This window comes from Cydia strobilella, chromosome 13 (assembly GCF_947568885.1).
Source record: "Cydia strobilella chromosome 13, ilCydStro3.1, whole genome shotgun sequence".
NCBI lineage: Eukaryota > Metazoa > Arthropoda > Insecta > Lepidoptera > Tortricidae > Cydia > Cydia strobilella.
Genome location: NC_086053.1, coordinates 11,843,142 through 11,867,994, shown reverse-complemented (window position 1 = coordinate 11,867,994; position 24,853 = coordinate 11,843,142). Strand labels below are relative to the sequence as shown.

The window sequence follows — 24,853 nt, the reverse complement described above, 5'->3', positions numbered from 1 at the left end:
GTAATTACATTTTCTCACATCGTAATGAGTATGTGTAATGATAATGAAATGCTCAATTATCTTCCTGACAATTTGTTTTTTGGAGGAAACGAGCATAATTCCCTTGGGAAGGAAACGCGTGAACTCACGTTCCTTAAAGTAATTAAAAAACTTCAACTTCGAGATTCATATATCTACCTAAATTGAGATAATAAACGACCTGGCTATTATTCTTAATTTTTACATTATTATTGTGATAATAGTTTAACTATGGACCGCTTCCTAAGGCATGCAAGCAAAAGTTATGGAGCAATTCACGGGTCCAGAAGGCTACATAGCTTCGATAGCTCAATTGGCTAGATCGACTGATTTGAAGTTCTAAAAAGTGGCTATTAGAATCTCACTCGAGGGGAGTTTGCCATGAGTTATAAAATATTCGTTAAAAATATTTTTCATTAATAAACTTAATGAAAGTGAAGCTAAAGTCATTTAGTTTTAAACTCTGGGTAAATTGATGTGTATATTTAGTAAAACCCATAATGACGTCATTAAAAAGAGCTTTGCCTCTATTTGGTCTGCCATGCCGTAATTCGTGCTTAATGTTTAAAGAGCTAAATAACGCTCTGTTAGCGTTGGCACTAATTTATTAGTTGTACTTTTTACTTTTGGTAGTTACCAAAAGTTAGGTTTAGGTCTAAAATACCGGAATATGTTAAAAAAGGTAAGGTATGATCAAACTACTTTTTACCTTGTTTGGGTAAGGTAGCATTGAGTGACTTCGTTAAACTCACCATAATCACTCAGCATAAGCTCGAAGAGTGACTTAAGTATATGAAAGGTTTATTATCGTCATTTCAACTGTTCACATGTTTCCGAACTTCTAAGGATTCCTGTTAGGATTATATTAATGCGAAGGTACAGAAGATTAAGAGGACTTGTTTATTTTCGTTTTAAACATATTACGAATTCAGTTATCAGAGCGATCTCATAGGTACTTAGGTTCAGAGCCGAATAATAAATGAGTACCTAAGTTAAATCGTTAGACTTAACGTCTATTAAAATAAAATAATGTAATCTATATACCTACACGTAACAAATTTTATTGTGAATGTACTTGTAGTACCTACCTACACGGCGAGTTAGGTTTGTGTTGCTACAACTATGAGATCGTCAGGAGATTATTGATTTTAACGATTAGGTAGGTCTGATGAACATACCTCGGATTTTTGGGCGTGGGAATGTTTGACACTAGCCAAAAAATAGGTAAAAACTGTAGAAAAAAAAAGAAACTATTTGAACATTTCTAAGCCCGTTTGGAGCTTACTACCTATTTTTTATTCATAGTTTGGTAACTATTTTACAATAAACAAAGTTATAAGCACACGAAATCATTCCCGGACCCAAAATTAGGGGTATGTTGATGATCTCTGCCATCCGCAGGTATTTTTTTTTGAATGGTGGGGTCGCGGATGAGTACGTAAGCGTTCCCGTAACCCCACCAATAGGGCGGCGAGGCCGTGGGCCTCATTAGCCTAGACGGGAGTCCGACATAACCACTCGGGACACCCCCCGCACCCGGGTGGTATGCGGAATGCATTTTTCCCTCCTAACAAAAAAAAAATGTATTAATTTTGAATGCAATCGGACCAGTCCGCCAAAGTCGAAAAATTTAAGACGGTCACATTTTAGGGTTCCGCGGGAACTCTTATATTTTCGCCATGTCCGTCTGCCTGTCTGTCTGTTCGTCCACGGTTCAGCTCACTAACTGTACTACAGTTTGTTTATTCAACTATTAAGTACCTACTTAGGTACTGCTCATAAGAAATAACATGGAACGCTCATTTGTTTCTTAATTAGAAAATGTATGTTATCGTAAGTACATTATACCAGGGTATCAGGGGTACCAGGTAGGCGCAGAAAAAATCATTACAAATTAACAATACATACATACCTCTGTATACCATAGAGTAACTTATACTAGAGCGGTACTGTCATAGTAAATTTTGTAACCCCAGTAGATTCACTGCCATCTGTCGACATACTTTAAAACTAAAAATAAATATTTATAAAAATACGATAAAATGTATTTAAATATGGATAAATGATTTTTTTATTTGCATTAATTATTTTTATATGTTTTTGACCCATGTTCTTTCACTGGTATGCGTTAAAATTATAAATAACAAACGAAACGGCCAACGCCCTCTATACGAGTGTAGGCCAAAACTAGTGGCGCCATCTGATCGAGAATCAAATTTTCGTGATTTTCGAGGCACGTTTTTTCCTTAGACTGTATCCATCTATTACGGAGTTATATCTATCTTTGCTGTATACATATATATCTTGTCACCACCACCATCGTAAACAAACTACCCGAACAGTTAAAATAAGAATCCTACGATAAATTATTTTAAAGGAAACTAAGAAAGCTACTTCCTGAGAAGCCGTACTACACAATTAACGAGTTTCTAAATGATGATAATTTGTTAGAATGGAAGCCGTAAGGCAACATAAACTATCAATAATATGATCCCTTTCATCTTTTTTGTGAATTTATAATGTAAATACTTTTAGTAGTAAAATGACATTAAATCCTTGATTCAGTTGCGTATCGACACAAAGCAGAATCATTAGTATTAACTTTGACATTGATAAATCAACCTAGATGTGTTTGTAACTTTGTATAATATTAATAACCGGTAAGCGAAAATGACATTGAATTGTTAGCTTCTTAAGATATTACAAAAGCGTTAAGTTAAATTGGATATGCATGCATTATTATAATTAGTATAAGCACTAGAATATAATATGTTATGTATAAGTAGGTAATTAGGTACCTGATACGTACTAACATTATGTATCCTACCCGGGTGTCAAGTACTGACTGCATTCTGCTAACATGACTGACACACGACTTTAAATGTTAAATAAATAAATGAAATAAATATAGAAAGCTGAAATTTGGTAGGAATATATATATATACATATGTTGGTTATTTCTTAAATTTCAAGTAATAAGAAGAAGGGATTCCACTCGACCGTTGCCAAATCAATATCAAGCCCACCCTTTATCACCATTAAAGCATTACAAAAAGAGATTTTTCGCGTTACTTCAAATAAAAACGGACGGAAAATTTGTTTAATGGTTTGGAAAATGTATTGCCCGCGTACAGCGGCTGAATGAGATTCACTTTCCCTTCACGTAGAATATTCCCGAGATACATTAGATATACGTAGATTTAAAAAATTGTAAAAACTCCTAAATAGGAGTCCAAGTTAAGGAGGTTGAGGTAAAATATTAAGGTAAATTGGAGGCTATTCGCGAAAGATCGCACATGTCACTTTTCGACTATACAAAAATACAGTCAGCAAAGTTAGGTATATGTTATAAACCGAAATATGCATACGTGATATTTTGTAATAATGTAAACCATACCTTAAATGTCAGACCTATACGAAGAAAAAGTGACCAAGGCCTCCAGTGCCCAGGGCTGGAATCGAACCAGCGTCCTTTGCTATCGCGGCTGGTGCTTAGGCACAAAAAAAATGTAATTGTAAAGTTATATATGTTGTGCACTTCGGCGAGCATTAACTTTGTAATGAGGTTAAGGCGTACCGATTTTAATGAAAATTATTTATATGTATGAGGCACCTAAAAAGCCAAATAATTGCTCTGAGTACTCTTATTTCACTAACGATTTTTGTTGGATGTTGGAGCCAAGAATTAGGCCACAATTTCTTTCATTCTCCTATAAACCATGTTAGTACCTATCTCTTTGTCGTATATCTAATTTATTTTCTCTGTCACATTACATATGTATATGTCACTGTCAGCCAAGAGCTCTGGAGATATCGTTATCGACATAAAAAGGTATCGGTAAATACGTCACAACTAAAAGCGGGCCTATTGGGGTTAAAATACAACAAAGGTACACAAGGACTACAGTCGCTCTATATTTGTTGACAAAACTCAAAATAACCCATCCTCGACATTTCCAACGTCTACTTCGATTGAATAAGCATAAAACACAGTTTTATTTATTTATCCTAAATTCGGAGATAGTTTTGGGTCAATGATATTTCAACGAATGTTTGTACGAAAGAAACCCAGCTAAATTGTCTTTTATTTTATTAAGAAAAACAGAAAAAGTTGTTTGACGGAATAGTAAATATATAAACAAAAATATGTATACGAGTGTTATATAACTAAGGATTGCCGTAATTAATTATTTGCTAGGTACATTACACTGAATCAATTTAGATTTTTTATATGAAAGCAAACTTTTTATTATGATGGCGATAGATAAGCTGCCGTAAAAAAGTCGTTACTCGACGAAAGTTCTTAAAAACTTCAGCATTTAGGATGTACAAAAAATGGGCGAAATATTTATTTTTACCTGTCCGAAGTTATAGCGATCGTAAATGAGGTTTTAAAGCAAATACTTAGGTAATTATTTTGCAATGGTGGTAAAACTTTATCGCCATAGTGTGACTTGACTTTGCTTTTATTTAAAAGGTTTTTACTTCCATAGCTTGCAAATAATAGGTAAACAAAATTCTTGGTTTCCCTTACGGTAGTTATAATGAAACCTTTGTTGACCTTTCTGCCAATGGGTTTATTTCGTGCCTCGGAATAATAGGGAATTATAATTTTGACGCTTAGATAAAATAAACTCACCAGACAACTTTCAACCTCTTTTGATTTGAAGTGAACCTAATTAAAAACTTCTACATAAGTATTTTTTTGTTCTTTATGTGTCCACATATAAAAACGACCTAACAATTTAAATTCAAGACTCAAACAAAAACTTGTCCAATATTTTTTTTTATATTTTAGTTGTAAGAATTGTACAGCTAACAAATCTATATTAGCTTCTTATATTAACATTTTAATGTGGTCATGAATTCTAACTAAATTAGGGCGATGAAGTAAACATTTGAGTTTGCAAGTTTTGATACGGATTGGATTGGTTTTACTTTAACAATTTAGGAGTTTCGCCGAGGGGTACTAAATAAGTAAGGTACTACTACTAAGGTACTACTAACAATTCAATAATTTACTGATTTCTATTTTTACTGATTCTATATTAAAAATAAATCAATGTTTTATGTTTTATGAATTATAATAAAATATCTGTTTTTTCCCTCCCTCTCCCCATCTATACATGGCTACAAATATCCATGGCTAATAATTAGATATGGGCTCATAATTTTAACCGTGAAAATATCCATAGGTATTTGAGAGAAGGCGTATTCAGACTATACGTGTGACAAAGACATAATTAGAAGGGTTAGTAAGCGCATTGAGTATGCACTTTTGTCTCAGGCGATGCCGCTTGGCACGATTGTTCCTTAGGTCAAGCAAAGCTGATTTGGCCCGGTAGCCACGAGTAATAAACGGACAACATTATTTTTGTATTTATGATAAAATATTTATAGTGGTTACAGTATTTATAGTGGTTATCGTCCGTTTTTTCAAGTGCCCATCGATGTCCCGATATCCTTGAAGGTAGCCACGCGCGGGCGAGTAAATACGTCAGACAAAAAAGCGCTCAGAGTACTTTGTTTTAGTCGATTATTTGGTAGAGAGTCAAGTGGTTGAGATTAAAAATAATTACAGGTTGGCCCAAAAAGAGTTGACATATATGTTTTTAGAATATTTTTCTTACTTGCACGAGTTGCACGTCCTTTGTCCTTCGAAACGTCTGCAACGTCGAAATATTTAAAATATTATCCTTTAAAGTCTTTACACAAACGCAAACATTTGTAAAAAATATTAAGAGTACGCCTCAGTAAAAAAAATGTCAACGTATTTTTGGGCCACCTGTATAATAGCTGGGACCGCATCTTACAGCTCTCTCATAGTTCTTCATTCATATTTATGTAAACGGTGCGAAAACACTGATTTTGGAGCCACTGCGGAAGCTCCTAGCTCCTGTCCTCCACTCGGCCTTGCACCACTAGATTTATCCCTGAATATTATTGAAAGTATAAAATAGAACTTTTAATTACCTACAGTTATTACATAACTCGAGTTCACGCTAACTCGCTAGCTCTCGCGTCCAATGAGATAGAACTAGATTAGAAGTTTATGTATAAAATTAAACATAGAAATTCAAATATGTACATTGAAGACGAGCAGTAACTAGGTGGTACATTATATTTGCTTATTAACATTGTATTCTTAACATTATACCTACATAATGGACTTCATCAATTGAGCTAAGACTACTAAGGTCTGCAAAAGCCGACCGAATTAACCGAATAGTAAGATAACCTTTCGTATGCTACTGTGAAATCTTGGCTGTTCAAAATATAAACCTGACCGGTGGTCAGGGCCGCAGAGAGAGGAACCGGCGGACTATCTGATCTGCGCCGTGTCCAAGATCACCGCCTTCTGCATCTGCCCCTTGATCCAACCATCTAGCGAGTCTCTCAAGGTGTTGGTCGAGACTCTTCGCTATTAGACCGTTCGCTGAAACAACTATCGGGACAATGATCGTTGAGTCAACATCCCACATTAACTGAATGTTGACATGCTTAAGTTGAATGTGGGATGCACTGATCCGTGCTAACGCATACCAAAGGTATTTAACTCTTTAGAAGGATCTTCAATAAGAATATTCATATTCCTCTAGAATATTTGTTTCCCTCGCCAAACATCCGCTCTTTATGACCATCTGCAATGACAAACAAAAGAGATTGGTCCGCTATTGGCTTCGATCCAGTGACGAGAATGAATACCTACGGGTTCATATTAAGACGAAAGGGGATCTCTGGATATTATCATTATTGAAAATAATGTTACACAATTTGATGTATTTTAATCATAGCTATGCCCGACCGTTCGATTTTTTTCGATTATTTAATTATTATAAGAATTAGGAGCGAAAAACAGGTTTTATACAAATTGTAAAAAACCCCTGACTTATAATTTAGAATAAAGTAAAAATCGAAAAAAATAACGGTCGGGCATAGCTATGATTAAAATACATCAAATTGTGCAAAAATATTTCCCACAATGTCAATATCCAGGGAGCAAAATGAGGACTACGTTTGTATGGAGAATCGATCGTCCCCTATCCTCTTAAGATTTTGTACCCGAAAATCACCAGTGTTAATTTTCCCAACATTTTATTTCTTAGCTTTCGACGAAAACTAGAGGTACAACCATGTCATAAAAGGATTATTTATTTGTTCATTAAATTAAGTGACTTAGCACAAAATAGCAAGGTAGTGGGTTCACACTTCCATGACTCAGTTGTTCTAATGATTCTGATTAGAAAAAGAAAAAAAACTATACATTCGTCAGTAAATTAACATACTTTAGCGCCACATGCACCATTCCACTAATTCGGGGTTTACTGATTAAACCGTTAACCCAGTGTCAAATTGTACTGGTAACCATGGTAACTCCAGGTTAACCGGTTAACCCCGGATGAATGGTGCAAGTGGCCCTTAATGAAATAAAGTAACACAGCAGTAGTTGTCATAATGAAGCCATAACACCGGCCAACCGGCATTGACGACCGGTCTGGCCTAGTTCCCTGGCTGTAAAGCCGATGGTCCTGGGTTCGAATCCCGGTAAGGGCATTTATTTGTATGATGAGAACAGATATTTGTTCCTGAGTCATGGGTGTTTTCTATGTATTTAAGTATTTGTATATTATATATATCCTTGTCTGAGTACCCATAACACAAGCCTCCTTGGGGTTACCGTGGGACTTAGTCTGTGTAAGAATGTCCTATAATATTTATTATTATTTATTATAGCAGCATAATTGACATCGTAACATCGACGTAGCTCTGCGAAATTGTTCCTTAAACGCGTGCAGCGGTCCGTGGAAAAGTCTGTATAAATAGGTCTTTATTACGTATGCCACATACGTTAAGCAAATATTTGAACCTAGAGGCCAATTCTAGGAAAAATAAATATTTTGGCGTATATAGGCATTTAAAAGTCACATCTAAAAACAGAAAATTCCGCGAGGATTAGTTTTTTATGAATACCTAGTACAGTCGAGTCGAGTTTATAAATATGTATATTTTTTAACTTTGCAATGGATTAAGGTGAAGAAAATGTTCCTGTCACAGGTATTATCACGGTATTATTAGGAAGTCCCAGAAAAAATTACGCATTTTAATTTTCACAAAATCTTACACAACAGTTAAAAATCAACTGTTCGATGGTAATTCTTGTTAAAAATTTAATAAACAACATGTATGTACGCATGTCTTGATTCTTTGACTGTATAAATCCAGAAATTTCGTAATTTTGTTGTAATGGCTGCCATCCGGTTTTGTACATAGGACTCTGTTTTTAAGCTTTTTTCCATTTCGACTTGAAGTTTTTAACTGATATGGCGTTAGTTTTATGGTTTAAGAGTTTTTGCTTCACGAGCCCATTATTTTTCAATTGATCGTAATTCAGAGCAGTTGGGAGGAATAAGGTGCTTTTCCACAAATTCGATACTGTTGACTTAGTCGCTTTATCGCGTCCTTGGATAATGGTAGATATGGTTTCCACTTCAGCGGGGCTAAGATGGGCTGTCTATCATTTGTCACCATACCTGTCACTCTCTAACAAGTACGAAAGTGACGCATGATATGACAAGTGACAAAAACGCGACCATGATACCGCTGCAGTTTACTATTTTGCATTTTAGTTAGGTACTTTAGTTTATTTGTAGGTCTTTATAGAGTATTTTTTTAAGGCCTTTGCACTGTTCATTTGTACGTTTTGCACGTTTGGCTAAATGGATAATAGGCGTTTTTTTGCAACGCAGCTATGATGTTCGTCTCTGTATTATTTATTAGAAAACCCGGGCTTATGGCCATTTCCAATCCGCCATCGTCTACCATCAGTTTCTTAGAATTGTTTTAACACCCTTTAAACAGGTGTACACACACATCAACAATCTAACTACATACATACATAAAACATTTATTCAGCAAGTAGGCCACAGGGGCACTTTTACATGTAAATTTTTTGAAGCAATAAAATTACAAAAAACAATTACAAATATGGAATCAATAAAATATTAGATACTTTGTTAGAGATGTATCCAGTCTCAAAATGTCGAATTACACAAAAAAATAACAAATAAAAAATATACAAACAACAGACAAGTACTAAAATTGTTTAGAGATGTAAAAGTCTCTAGGTGACAGAGATAAAATATATATAATAAAAAAAACTATCATCAAATTATCCTTAGAGGTGTAAAGGGTCTCCAAGACTTCAATTGTTATATAAGTAATTAAAAGACAAGAAATAAAATCAGACAAACAGATAAGAACCGAATGAAGTTAATGTTAGTGTTCACGTTAATGCCACTCCAAAGTAAAGTTACATAGGTACTTATAACGTAACATGAACCCCGTGTAAACTTAAACAGACCGGTCTCCACAAACAGCACCCGTTCACGAGTATGACGCGTATCTCAACCATCGTCTCCCTCAACCTTCATTCGGGAAAGTGGCGACCCGATCAACGACGCCATAGAGTAACTTCAATGCTAGTTTTTCGTGGAAATGCCTCGATTTTGTGTTTGTACAACATTTTTTGACGTAGTCTTTTCTGTGATGGCGATATCTTCGAAAATGTAAACGAAAGGGATTTCTTTTTATAAAGAATAAGAAAACAGGTATTTTTTTACATTATAACAGTCTTAAGCCTTTTGGTCAGAAGTCTGATGTGCAACCTGTGCGAATACAAACTAATTTTTTTCTGAGACAAGCTTTATTTAACGAAAAAAGGCTTTTTTTATATACATATTTAAAAACTCGGCCGTACGGCCGCACTGAGCAGCCGAATCCATACTAATATTATAAATGCGAAATTCTGTCTGTCTGTCTGTCTGTCTGTGTGTTACCTCTTCACGTTTACACCGCTGAACCGATTTAGTTGAAATTTGGTATACACATAGTTTGAGTCCCGGGGAAGGACATAGGATACTTTTTATCCCAGAACTCACCCCTCACGGGGGTGAAAAGGGGGGTGGAAATTTGTATGGGGAATCAATAACCGCTGAACCGATTTAGATGAAACTTGGTATGGGGATAGTTTGAGCTGTGGGGAAGGATATAGAATAACTTTTATCCCCGAAATCATCCCTTAAGGGTGTAAAAAATGGGGTGGATATGTATAGTGTGGACCAATTTGGGGGTGAAAAAAGGATGGATTAAAAAGCAGATTTGTTTAAGAATTAAGGTATCCAAATTACTAATTCCACGCAGACGAAGTCGCGGGCAAAAGCTAGTAGGTAATAATTCGATACTGAAGTGTAAAACACTGTTCGAATGAAACTCTATCGCCACCTTGGGAAGCGTTTGTAGCAAATTGATAAAGGTGTGTGTACCTGAGAGTTCATTACACGAGGACATTTAGTATAGGGTCCAAGTCCAAGTCTAAAAATAGAATATAATATAGTAGTCATTGAGTGGATCAACTATTGTTGGTGGATCTATTGTTGTTATTCTCTCTTGTTGTTCTGGAGACAATACAGTATATTAGAAGAAATGTTGTATCACGTTCTCCTAACTTCCTTAAGTAAATGGTCAATTATGGAAAGGGCATAACTACCACAAAAATGCATGTTTGAATTGTTTAGTATTAAATACCATAAATCTGGGTTTTATGGGTAATTATGGCAAGAGGCAACAAGTGTCAGGAAAAAGGTGTGTGTTAGGTATAATGACCAACTATAACTTTTTTTTTGGCCCCACCTACCCACTGTTCTGAAAACAGTTCGTTTCGTTCGTTCGGTTTCGTTGGGGGGGGGGGGGGGGGGGGGGCGCAGTTCTAACTTAACCTAATCCACCTTTATTGTTCGTGCTTCGTGGACATTTGGATAAAATGCTAGTAGGTATGGCAACTGGTTTAAGGTTAATTTTTTTAATGAAAATACATGTTTTGGCTAATACATCATCATGCAAAGAACGTTTAGGACTAAGTAATAAGTTTGAGGACAATCAATACGTTATAGCAAATGGGTGATTTGACTACTGAGCGTTAGGGCTATCACCCATTAGGATTAGGACATAAAGATTAAAGCAAGCGATTTTAAGACAACAGTTAGTAGGAATTGCAAAGGAGACCCGCCTTTTTCTTATCCTAGTGCCTATTATTTGTAGTATTTAAAATTAGAAAAAAGGCTAGTGTATAGTTTTCTTTTTCTACTGTTGCTGATAATATTGGTTTGCCAGATTAGAAATCGTGTTTTCGTAAGTAACTAATATTAAACGCATTAGCAAGACTGTCTGCTAGAAAAATTGAACCTCTTTAAACTTGCAAGGATCGTGATTTAAATGTGGCGTTAGCGCAATCAATCTTACTAGATTTGCGCGTCAGGCGGCAATCAGGAATAAGGCGCAACTTGAAACATGATCGCGAAACGAAAACCATTTATCAATGACTATTAAAAACTCTTTGTCGCAAGAATTCATCATTTACTGTTTTTACATACAACAACGTTATAAGTATGTGTATTTTCGAACTAGGTTTCTAAGTTATTACCTTCAAAATTATCTTTGAACTTACTATCAGACTTCTAAGTCAAAGAAGAAACACAGCCTTAACTCCGGTTTTACTGAATTTTTCCGGTTTTCGATAACGTTCTGTTAAGAGCTAAATTAGAAAATATCAAATGATATAACTTGTTCGTATGTTACACGAAAACTCACCGCAAAATTGTGATCTTAGGTTTAGGTTGATCTGTGTATGATTCGCAAATATTTATTTATCTATTGCTAATTACTTTACAGTACATATGGTGCTACTTTCTCGCACTAGTGCGTAAAGTGCACTTTTTGTGCATATGTCGAAAGTTTAAAGGGCCATATGTACTGTAAAACGTTGTTCCATACACGTGCGAATAGGTAATTCGCAACTCGTGTCGATTTAAAACACTCCCTGCGGTCGTGTTTTAATTTATCGCCACTCGTTTCGAATTTCTTCTTTTCCGCACTTGTATCGAAAATAACTAATAGAATGCTACGAGTATCTCATGAGCTATCGTAAACTAATAGTATATGAGGAACATAGGAAGTACATCCTGTCTTTTAGGCAAACAACATATTTATTTAATTGGCTATAATCATGTCCTTGTAAATGTTCCTGTGCATGTGACGCGGACAAAAAGATAACGGGACTTCCATGTAACCTGAAAGAGGGCATACAAAAATTAAATACTCGTAGTTATAATTAAATACTATATTGGACGTACACAGTAGGCTTAGCTTATTAGATATACTACACGTCCCTTTCTAATTAATACAGTTAGAAAAAGACGGGTAGTCGCGGGCGAGATACTGTCGCTGCGGTCCTGTGCTAAGCCTACAGTTGTTAAAGCTTCAATTAGTACATAAACAGTAGGTAGGTTGACAAAGCGCAAATCTGGAAGCATAGTAAAGCACAGGTGCATGCGTTGTCATCATATAAATTGTAGTCGAGTTAATTAAGGTTTAAAAATGTTTTTTAATGCATGTTAGTAACTATATTACCAGAATACTCGTCTTGTCCTCGGCAGTTTATCATGTCCAACTGGCAGCCATTAGTAAAGGACCTAATTTGGGAAAATTATTTTAACATAAAAAACATATTATCTTTCATAAAAGGTGCTTTGTTGGCACGTCACATAAGTAAGCTAAGAGTAGTCCAATCAATACATATCCTTATGGTGACATTCGGATGTCAACGTCATAATCGCGACAGTGATGTGGCGGCGAAGGTTACTCATTTTATCAATGAAACCTATAGATACAGCGGCGATAATGCCGCGACAGTAATGCAGCTGCAGTTGGCAACCGAACATCACCTTTAGGTACTTGTAAATGATAAGTTGTACGAGATATGTTGAACCTTTAAAACTTATATGAAGATTTCGAAAGCTCGCATAAGACTTCTGTTATAAATAGTTTTTTATCCATGAATGTATCGAGCACTATAATAAGGGTAAATACAAAACTTGTAATAGACCGGGTGCGGTAGGAATTACAGTAATTTTTTCCGGGCGATAACTCGTAAATTACTTGGAGATTTATCACGAAGCCATGTAAAAGACAGCTACATGGATGGATTGAATAACTGTGGCCAGCCAAGCACGTGTAAAAAGAATAGCCTAATTTTGGTTAAATAAACCTCTATAGCCTAATAAATATTCAACCTATGTGCACTTTCTTTAGGTTTGTATAATTTATACAGGGTGATCAATCCAAATGAGTCAGTAGGGAGAAGTCAGAAACTATGAGAGAAAGCGACATCTGTTCTTAGGAACCATGGCTTCGATTTGAGATTTAATAATAATGCCATTCAGTTTTTTTTTTCAAAGTGCTGGTGGCCTAGCGGTAAGGGCGTGCGAGTTGCAATCTGGAGGTCGCGGGTTCAAACCCCGGCTTCGTACCAATGAGTTTTTCGTACGAAATTTATTTGATATTTACCAGTCGCTTTTCGATGAAGGAAAACATCGTGAGGAAACCGGACTAATCCCAATAAGGCCTAGTTTCCCCTCTGGGTTGGAAGGTCAGATGGCAGTCGTTTTCGTAAAAACTAGATAAATAATATTGACCAGGTTCTATTCCCGGTTATGTATGAGTTAAAAAAAATCGAATGTCATTATTATTAAATCTAAAATCGACGCCATGGTTCCTAAATAAGAACAGATTTCGCTATTTCTCATAGTTTCTGACTTCTCCATACTGACCCATTTGGATTGATCAACCTGTATAGCATAATGCTTTACAAATAAATCAGTATCAAATACTACCTATGAGGGCAGAAGTATTCGTATCTTAGACATTTTCTTGGAGGATTAGATTTATAGGAGGAATATACCTACTTATATTCATAGGCCCGCATCTTGGACATGCCGCACACAGGCCGATAATGTTGCGGACAAAATACTGGACAAGATTGATCCATGTAGTGTCTGCGTTGGCTCATCCTACGTTCATTCTTGATACAGTACATTATTGGAGTTGTAACTAATTCTGAAAAAAAAAAGATACTTGTTTTATCTTACACAAACTAGGCTAAAATATTTATTTTAATAAAGTACCTTTTTACGAAATTTCACGATCCTAACTTACAATAAAACTTGTACCGCATATAAAACTTCTTGCCCTTTTTAACTTTGGTAAATAATTTTTTACATTGGACACATTATATATCTAACCCGTAAAGTATTTTCGGCTCTGCGTTTATGAGTCAGTCAGGATGTACACGCATTTATATATGTAGTAGATAGAAGATAAATAGATTAAAGCATTTCATTACATTCAAAGAAGTGTAGTTTGTGACAATTTTGGCTAAACCCTGCTAAAATGTCTGCATGGCTTCATTAATATTCAGTGCACGATTAAAATTCGGGTTTTCATTAAACTTTCTTCATTTACGGAAATGTGAGGGTTTTTAGGTTAATGTCTTGGTTGAAAACGCAAAACATTCTCTTTCTACATATATTATTATAATTCGTGTACCTACTGTCAAATTCTTGTTGAATTATGATGCATCTCATGGTACAAATAAAATGGAAGTAACAAGAAACATATAAACAAACACTTTATTTTAAAGGAGGCGTGAAAGTGCGTGTACAAAATATATTTGAGTGCCCAAAGAGTCTTTTTGTAAGCATCTTTAAAAGCGATGTAAATATTTAGATGCAAATTCCCCACCGCAATACCAAAAACCCTCGTATTTTCCAATATAACAGCATTGGAAAATACTCGTCGTCGGAATACATACCAACTTTTTCGCAAGAAATATAGCGTTGCATTGCACACTTGCCGGGGAACAATTTGTAGGCTTTCCCGAGCGCGTCAAAGCCGCAAACTGCTTCCGTTTCTTCCGGGCATTTGGTGTCGCACGAAACGCTGTGCGATGGTTTTGCTGTAACACAATGCTGCCTACAGGGATTTTGATGATTTGTCTGTTTTTGTTCGTCGAGATCTTAAAATATCTGGGATTTTTATTAACATTAATGCGCTTAATTAAAGTTCACTTCTGAGTTTCAGATAATGACTTATTGAAGAAAACGAAGTAACACATTAATTAGATACGTAAAATGTATTAGCAACTCAAATACATACTTAATAGGCTAAGATATGTTGAGCTGCTCCAAGTATTTTATAGTCGGAGTGACGTAAGAATTGGTTTTTGATAGTACATAATTAGTTGACTCTTACATATACATATATTTGATGCTAAGGCTTACAGTTAGCGTATACCCGCACAAATATTGATGTTTGCGTTATTACCCGTTTACATAAACAGCAGATTTATAAAAAATCAACCATTGTTAAATGCTGCTTCCGCAATATAAATACTACCTAAACCTGAAACGATGTGCTCGATATGATTACTTAAGTGTTAAAACTGTATGACAACAAATATTAAAAATCGTACGCTTTGCCTTTACTGCTTTTAGGTGCCAATTATTATTTTAGACTATCATTTTAAATTCATTATTAATTTTTTTGGTGGCTTGAATTTGCTGCCGGTTTTTTTATGATGTTGATATTTGGGGCTAAAATATTAATACACAGCCAAATTATATTATTATATGCCCAATGAAAGTTCCTGTTTAATATTTTACTTGCCTGAATAATATTAAGCCATATATTTTTCTTCAGATAATGGGCAGTGACCAAGAGCGGCTACAGTTTAAAAAATAATGACTGACATGAAATTGGAAATGCACTTCAGCGTGCATAACGTTCGTGTTTTAAATTTTGATGGTATAAAAAAGTACCTTATTCAAATCGATATCAGATCAATATAATTTCAAGGCTGCTCCAGAGTCCAGAGTGACGTAGTCCACTCTACTATACAGTACCTATTTAAACCACAAATCGTGACCGGGAAGCATCGCAACGGATTTATTTGCCGGCTAAGACAACAATGCATATCACATTGTGCTATGCAAAATATTCAATAGTTGCCCTGGAAGCCAAATCGAACTTAAAAATTTTGTTGGTTTTTGTTTTATTTTTGATATTTCTGTATCATACCAGCACCAATGTAAGTTCGAGATACATGTACAAATATCAATACTCATTACGATAGGGTTTTAAATAATCGAGTAGATGTCCTGGATTATGTTAGTGAATTTGGGATCTCTTTTTAGGGTTCCGTACCCCCGTACCCGTAGGGTATAAGACCCTATTACTATGACTACCCTACTACTACTATTAGGACCCTATTACTAAGACTCCACTGTCCGTCTGTCTGTCTGTCTGTCTGTCTGTCTGTCTGTGTCTGTCTGTCTGGTTGTCTGTCTGTCTGTCTGTCTGTCTGTCTGACTGTCCGTCCGTCCGTCCGTCTGTCTGTCTGTCTGTCTGTCCGTCCGTCCGTCTGTCCGTCTGTCACCAGGAGTCGTAGCACGGTACGCTTATCACCATGCCTGTCACGTTCTAACAAGTATGTGAGTGCGAAAGTGACGGACTTAGTGATAGGGGAAACCATGCTGCGCGGGCAGGCTTTATCTCATGAACTGTGATAGACAGTTGAAATTTTCACAGATGATGTATTTCTGTTACGAAAATAAATATTTAAGTGGGGCTCCCATATAACAAATGTGATTTTTTTCCGTTTTTTGCGTAGTGGTACGGAATCCATCGTGCCCAAGTCCGACTCGTACTTGGCTGGTTTTTTAACTAACGTTTGTGGACAATTGAGATATCAGATGTCATATATTTTTTGTATATAATTTTTATGTATTTATCGCGATAGCCTTGTGTGAAACTGCGCGCAAAGTTAGTTATATTATTTATTCCATTTCTATCTGTGAGTTCCTGTAATTTGTTTTATGGTAAGTCTGCATAATGTTTTTTTAGCAGCTGTTGTTACTCCTTAAGGTGGTTCGACTAGGTTACCCAAAGCTTAAACCCCGCTAGATGGCGTCACTTTCGCAAATTTTCAGGTTTTATTTTTTTGTGGAATAGTGTTGGTATCTGTATACTTAAAAGTATGTTTAGCGCACTCTTTACATAAAATTGAACTATTATAATAAACATTGAATACTTCATTAGTGCAAAAAACACTTTTAAAGTCGACAGAGTGTTTCTGTCATGCTATTTCCTACTATTACTCACACATGCAAACAGTGTTTCCGTGATGCTTGTAGTAGACAATTTCATGCAGTGTAAGTATGCTGCAATGGCGTTGCGGTATGCTCGTGGAAATACGTGCAAGAGGATTCGGGTTCGAGACTGGTACGTCAGGGGTACTTTTTTTTGTCCTTTTTGTGTTATGTTTCTTATACCTTTTAGTCTTCGAATTCTTGTCCGATTCCGATATAACCGAAATATATTTCAGTGATATCGGAAACGGCTCTAACGATTTCGATGAAATTTGCTGTAAGGGGTTCGATCTAGCTAGGTCTTATCTCTGGGAAAACGAGCATTTTTGAGTTTTTACTTATGTTTTCTTTTTCTCCCAGATATTCAGTATTATTAATAAATTAGTTTACAACGTTTTATAAAAATATGTGACGTTTTGAACTAAAAGGTACCACATTGTCGGTTGTCGATTAGGTTGATTTCATTTTGAAGCTTTATGGAAATATGACAACAATAAGTAGGTGTAGGTACCCGTTTGGTTGAAAACGCCACATATATTGAAAACCTGACTTTCACAAAACTCACCTTTTTGGGTTCTTCCAACTCAGAAAGGATGGAGAATACTGACGATTCTTAGTAGCACTAGCCCAAGGAAGTCCAGGTTTGTAAGTGTCAGGTATCAGTATTTTTTTAAAGCGCTAAATATAGTTCTACAAGTAAAGCAATCCCCTACTGCCCAACCTCTATAGTATTTTTCAAACTGGAAGGGTACGATGATAGATTTCATCTCCATACAATTTATAACCTAATAATGCCAAATGTTGCAAAATTATATTGAATTGAGATCTATCATCGTACCCTTGCAGTTTGAAATAGTTATTTACGATACAAGTGCGGAAAAGAGAAAATTCGAAAAGAGTGGCGACAGATTAAAACACGACCGCAGAGAGTGTTTTAAATCGACACGAGTGGCGAATTACCTATTCGCACGTGTATCGTACAACGTTTTACAGTACATATGGCCCTTTAAACTTTCGACATATGCATGAAAAGTGCTCTTTACGCACTAGGGCGAGAAAGTTGCACCATATGTACTGTAAAATACTTTTTAGTACATATGGTGCTACATATACGTTACCGCCCTAGTGCGATAATTAGTACAATACGTGCATATGTCGAAAATGTAAAGGGCCATAATTATGTACTGTAAAACGTTGTACAATACACGTGCGGAAAGGTAATTCGCAACTCGTGTCGATTAAAACACTTCCTTCGGTCGTGTTTCAATTTATCGCCACTCGTTGCCAATTTCCTACTTTTCGCACTTGTATCGTAATGTACTAATAATAAAGTAGTAATTGTAAAATAAAATTAAAACTTTTTTTATATATTTTTTTTTGGATTCAAGTAGGTACAGTGAGTAACATGGCCTTCTAATTATAACTATTATAGAAAACGGGATATTTATCATGTTTATTTATATTATTTATTTCTCGATATTTTGGCCGGTCTTGCAAGACCAGTCGTTGTGGAGATCCCTGGGGAGGCCTATGTCCAGCAGTGGATGTCTTGTTGGTGTAGATGGATTCACACAACAAATGAAATAACATTTTTTCATATTTGTTATCCGTAGTTGTCCCTGTACCTGAAAGAAAAATAATATCATGATAGCACAAAATCTCTAATGTTATAGGAAGAAAGATGATGCAACAATATGGATTCTAATAAAGTTATCATTTACTTACCTAGTAATAATTGTGTTTTTCATTCATAGACAAAATTCCATAATTTTCATCCCCAGGAAATGTTTTACTTTACTTTATTGCAGTATGTCCTGATTTTTTCTGGCTAATGAAGGAAAACATTTTATTTCCAAGAATGCCTCTTCATTTTGCACAATACCTAAAAAAACCTAGAGTTAGTGACACATTGACTATTCGGCAACCAAAACAGTAATAATTACATTATATAGGTATTGTTCACTGCTTATATCTACCATTACGGAAGAAGTGAGAATTATTTTCTAAAAAGATCGGCACGAGAAAATTACAATGTACAATGAAGGAATGAAACTGTACCTACCTGACGAAACTTCACCATCATGAATTCCGCTTCAATTGAGTCTGAATTTTTCTGGATTTTCGCGGACCAGAACACCGATGATTTTTGTAACTTGATTTAGACGTTGCTATCATTTTCACTTTATACAAACAAATTGATGTCATAATAAACATGACCCTATGTGTCAGTGTCAACACTGTCAAATAAAAATGCACTAAACATGACGGCACTGCAAATCCTGCCAGGTCGGCCAGGCAACGTCGCCAACGTCATAGAGTGGCAACGCCGCACGCAACGTATTTGTACACGACATTTGTGACACACACATACGTAAAATTGATGAAAAAATTACGTTGATTTATGTATGATTTCTGTATGAAACAAAGTTTTTCTATTAATTTAGCGCAAACGAATATTCGAAAGTAGATAAATGAGCAAATATTTCTGTAGTAATAGTGTGTAGTGTCTTAATTAAAGCAGATTGAATTTTGTATGAAAATCGAACCACCTTAAACTAAATAAATACACAATCATTTTTCCTGTACAAACCAAAACTCTTTCTCAATAAACTTTTTCTCATCAATACACGTTGATCTATCAGTTCTGCGAACACCTAGTATACTGCGCTCCATCGCTCGCTGGCAAACCTTGAGTTTGGACTTTAACGCCTCAGTTAATGACCATGTTTGAGCACCGTAGGTTAGGATAGGCAGGATACACATGTCGATGAGTTTGCGCTTGAGACACAGGGGAAGGTCGCCCTTCAATAGCGCCTTCATGGACCAGAAGCTCTTCCAGGCGTTGTCAATACGTCTATTGACCTCTATGGTTTGCCTGTTTTCGAAGGAGGCTATCTGGCCCAAGTAAATGTACTCATCAACATACTGTATATCCTGCCCATCTACCGTGACCCTGTGTTTTGCTCCATTGGTCATCAACTGAGTTTTCGCTCTGTTCATTGTGAGTCCAACCTCAAGGCTCGCTGTGCTGAGATCTTGTAGCATGTGTTGTAGTTGAGATGCCGTGTGGGAGAAAAGGACGATGTCGTCGGCAAAACGCAGGTTAGTTAACCGTTTATTACCGACGACAATGCCCAATCCTTCCCACGAGACCGCCAGCTTTTTGAATATCTCCTCTAGGCAACTGGTGAACAGTTTAGGAGACAGCGGGTCGCCCTGTTTAACGCCTTTCTCTATTTTAAATATAGGACCAGGTGCGTGTAATTTAATGTTGGCTGTGCTGTTATTATAAATTGTTCCAACGAGTCCAACGTATGTCGGGTCTACACCCTGATTCTGCATGGCGGAAAATATAGCGGAGTGTTTGACGCTGTCGAATGCTTTGCTATAATCTACAAAACCAAGGTATAGAGGCACGCTGAACTCGTTGGACTTTTCTATTAATTGATTTAAAGTATGGAGGTGGTCGGTTGTGGAGAAACTAGGCCGGAAACCGGCTTGCTCGGGTGGCTGATGTTTATCTAGCAGTGGGGCAATTCTATTTTCTATGACCTTTATAAACAGTTTGTAGATATGGGAGGTAAGACTAATGGGCCTGTAATTGTTTATATCAGACTTATCGCCTTTCTTGTGCAGAAGTACTATATTTGAGTGGCATAATTTAGGAGGTATTTTACCGCTATACAAAATTGAGTTGAAAAAATTTGTTAAATATGGTAACAAGGTCGTTTTTCCTGTTTTAAGTGCTTCGGTTGTGACACCGTCGTCCCCAGGGCTCTTCTGGTACTTCATGCTCTTGAGAGCAGCATTGACTTCACCACCGGTTATATGGGGTATATTATCTGGACAGGAATTACTATTATTGGATGGTGATAATAAAATGTCAGAGGAATAAAGATTTTTATAATATTTAGTGCATATGTCTGTAATTTGGTCCCTACTGCTGCATTTTTTCCCGTTTTCATCTCGAAGGCTGGTTATCCAGGGTTTAACTTTATTTATACCTTGCTTGGCTGTTCTAAGAGATGAATGTGTGGTTAATGCTATTTCAACGAGTTTCGTGTTGAAATTCCGTATATCGTCCCTGATACTTCTTTTTACCTGTCTATCTATGGTATTATATTGTTCCCTGTTATGTTTGTAGTGTTCTCGGTCCTCTATCAACTGCAACGTGTCCTTTGTTAGTTTATTGTTATTTTTCCGGATTGGTTTTATTTTGTTGCTGGCTGATTTAATACTGTTTATAATGGTATCATATTGTATTTGTACATCGGGTTGAGTATTTGTGTTATTATTAAATGCATCGAAACTGTTTCGTAACTCTATGTTGAATTTATCGTGATTAGAAATGAGCGTGTCTTTGTTTAATCGTCTTATCTTTTTCAGATATAGCTGTTTGCGATGAATTTTGATATTGAATTTCAATTGTGCTCTTACTGGTCTATGGTCAGAACTAAATTTGAATTTGTTGATAGTGGATACGTTTGTTATTAAAGTCCTATCGGATGAAAGAATATAATCAATTTCGTTTTTGACGTTTCCATGTGGTGCGATCCAGGTCCAGCGACGTTGAGGTTTTTTGGGAAAGAAGGTATTACTAATGCTCATGCTTTGTCCAAAGGCGAATTGAATAAGCCTAGCGCCACGATCATTTCTGCTACCAAGGCCGTGTGGTCCAAGTATGTCAGTGTTATCCAATTCAGTCCTTACTCCGACTTTGGCGTTGAAATCACCGAGGACCATAGTCCATGTTCCTCGGTTTTCATCGCAAGCTTTGTTCAGGAGGTCGTAATACTCTTCTATCTCGTCATCGCTATGCGAACATGTCGGTGCGTAGGCCTGGATTAGAGTGAGAGTGTGATTTTGGGATATACTTAATTTCAACACAGCCACCCTTTCGGAATAGCCTAAAAATTCTACAATGTTGTTCTTCCACTTTTTCTTAACGAGAAAGCCAACCCCGTACAGTCCGCCGGCTGTTCCAAAGTGGTAGAATACATTGTCTTCGCGCTCTATTGTTTGTTCGCCGTTTCGTCGAACTTCTGACAAACCTACAACGTCCCACTTAACTTCTTTCAAAGCATGTTCTAATTCAATGAGACGCTCTTCCTTTAACAAGGTACGAACATTGTAGGTTAAAACATTAAGCGTATCGGAATCCGTTTTTCTTGCCAGGGTCGTTGTATTAATTTTGTGGGAAATCTCCGCCCGGGGATTCTTAGCACCCCTTTTGCCGGGCACTCGGGGCCGTAACGGGGAGTCGTACTTCATGAGGGGGATATGGACCGTAAGCCCACCACGCTGGTCCGGTGCGGGTTGGTGGGTCGCCAGAGCCTCGTTCGTTATTTAGCAGGGTGACCACGAGCAGGGGAGGTTGGCTTGGGATCCGTGAGATGGAATTTGGACCCCTTACACCCCCATATTATCAGAAACACGGAACTGCGCTCCAGAACTCGAGTTGTAGATGTAGGTGTCCAGACCGCTAAGCTTAAGTGGGACTGGGCTGGGCATGTCTGCCGCATGCACCCTGAAAGGTGGGCCAAAATGGTTACCGAGTGGGACCCACGGAACACCATAGATGGTGCTGGCCGGGGTGCAGGCAGGCCGAAAAGGAGATGGCGGGACGACTTAGACGCATTTTATCCGAATTGGCGGGACACTACAAACGACAGGGTCGAGTGGAGGAAACGAGGGGAGGCCTTTGCCCAGCAGTGGGACACTAAATTAGGCTAGTAAAAAAAAAAAAACACGTTGATACATTCTAATCGCGACTGCAATGCGCCAACGATAGCAAGGCATTTTTTCTAGGAAATTCACAGTGACATCACCTGCGTTAACGCTACAAAAGTAACGCCGCTGCTGTCCCTATCCTATACAGGATGGCCTAATAATACATTGACAAAAAAAATACTTCATAATATTGAAATAAAACTATGAAAACGGATTATATCGCGTATATTGAATGTATAATACATCCCGACGTTTCGAACCCTTTACAGCGTTCGTGGTCAACGGGTGACTGAGGAAAAACTACAAAATGCAAAAATACCCACATACTAAAAATAATGAACCATCATAGACTATAAACTTTAAGGCTGGTTGGACATGCAAAATCGGTTCATAAGGCTAGTTATACAATACAACTATTTTCAAGTAAATGTATATATATATACGCGATAAAAAAAAACCTCAGTCCTTCCTCAGTCCAGTTCCTCAGTCACCCGTTGACCACGAATGCTGTAAAGGGTTTGAAACGTCGGGATGTATTATAAATTTAATATACGCAATATAATCCGTTTTCATAGTTTTATTTCATGAGTAACTATCGCGGTAACCGAAGACAATACTTCGTAATATTGTTCATATTTTTTATAAAGGATTGCATTTTTGTATAATCAGTAAAGGAGAATTTTTTTAAGTTAGGTAATACGTTTTGTTATGAAATGACTGTAGTTTTAATGTTTAATGACATTTTGAAAAAGACAAGACAAGAAAGTGTGCAGCAAAAACTTACCCAAAAATATAATAGTTAAAGCAAATCTCAATGTTATCATTGTTACAGCACAATCCAGAAATCTCATCAGAAGTGAAACTCGATAACAACAGCTGAGAGATTAACGACCCTTTTCCAATTAAAATAAACTTGCTTGAAAATTGATTTATTTAAGAGGCTACATCGAAGCTAACCCACTTTTCTGCTGACAATTAAAAAACGTTAATAGATTTTTTTACAACTGGATGATTACTAAAATGTCGTCACTACTTTGAATATAGCTGTATTTTCTTTTACTGTGAATACAAGATTTTTGCTTTATATGGGTTGTAAGTAGTAACATACCCACAATTGATGTTAATCTGAAGCCGATAGGTAAGTTAAGATACCTTCTCTAAGGCTGTAGAGAAATACGAGTAAAATTAATACAATTATAGGTAATAATTTCTAAACTATATTCTCCGTTGGTATTTTAGTTCAGTGTTTGAAATACACAAAAAAACGTTAAGGTCTCATTCTGAGACACCTACATCACCTACACTGATTTTTATACAGTTTGCAATGAGTCGCTTAACTTCAAACTCGGGTAAATCTATCTGTCAGATTATGCGATTTTGGTATTAAGAAAAGGTAATAGGGTAGATATTTGCTGAGAGGGTCGAATGGATTTACCCGAGTTTGAAATTAAGCGACACAAATGTTCGCATTGCTGTTTGAAGTTCGATCATTCGAATTACAAAGAAAGTATGACTCTGCTCTTGTTTTTTGCTCTTGTTTAGGGTTCCGCATTGCAGGAATAGGTACGACATACAACTAACTTTTTGCAACAGAAGCCAATATGTATTGCAAATGTATTTTGTAAAAAAAGTTTTAAAACTTACCTACGTGTTCAAATTTGTGCACGGTGTATTTTCATCCTGTATAATTTATCTGAAAGCACGGAAGAAGCGTTTGTAAGAATGAAACATTGACTAATAGCATTTTCATTCAAATAAGTGATTTCCACCTAAGCACAGATCATTAATTTTGCATTAAACTTCCGAGTCAATTTTCAACAAAACGTTCCTCTCGCGAAAAATACCTTTAAAAGGAAAATAATGGAGGCTTAGTCTGAATACGAATTCAATTATAAGTAGAGGCATTGTGGGAAATCTGTCTTGATAACATCATATTGTGCAGTAAGTTTAAAGAAAATAACACAGACAATGGAATTTGAAGGAATTATGAAGAGGAAAAAATTCGGGGCTTAATTAATTTAGGTAATAATTTTACATTTTTTAAATTATTTTAAAATATTTTTTGA

General features: G+C 36.4%; 1 protein-coding gene and 1 long non-coding RNA gene across 2 annotated transcripts in view; both read right to left on the bottom strand.

Annotated features, from left to right (window-relative positions):
* The window catches only part of LOC134746858 (uncharacterized), a 353,422-nt gene that overhangs the window by 61,334 nt on the left and 267,235 nt on the right, over nt 1-24,853 (bottom strand). The window lies entirely within an intron of this gene.
* LOC134746381 (U-Kazal-Dg21.2) lies at nt 12,064-23,684 on the bottom strand. Its single transcript, XM_063680750.1, has 5 exons — nt 23,572-23,684; nt 14,723-14,866; nt 13,818-13,968; nt 12,484-12,545; nt 12,064-12,143 (listed from the first exon to the last, which is right to left on the bottom strand). The coding sequence occupies exons 1-5, from the start codon at nt 23,636-23,638 to the stop codon at nt 12,064-12,066; spliced, it is 504 nt and encodes a 167-aa protein (XP_063536820.1). The 5' UTR covers nt 23,639-23,684.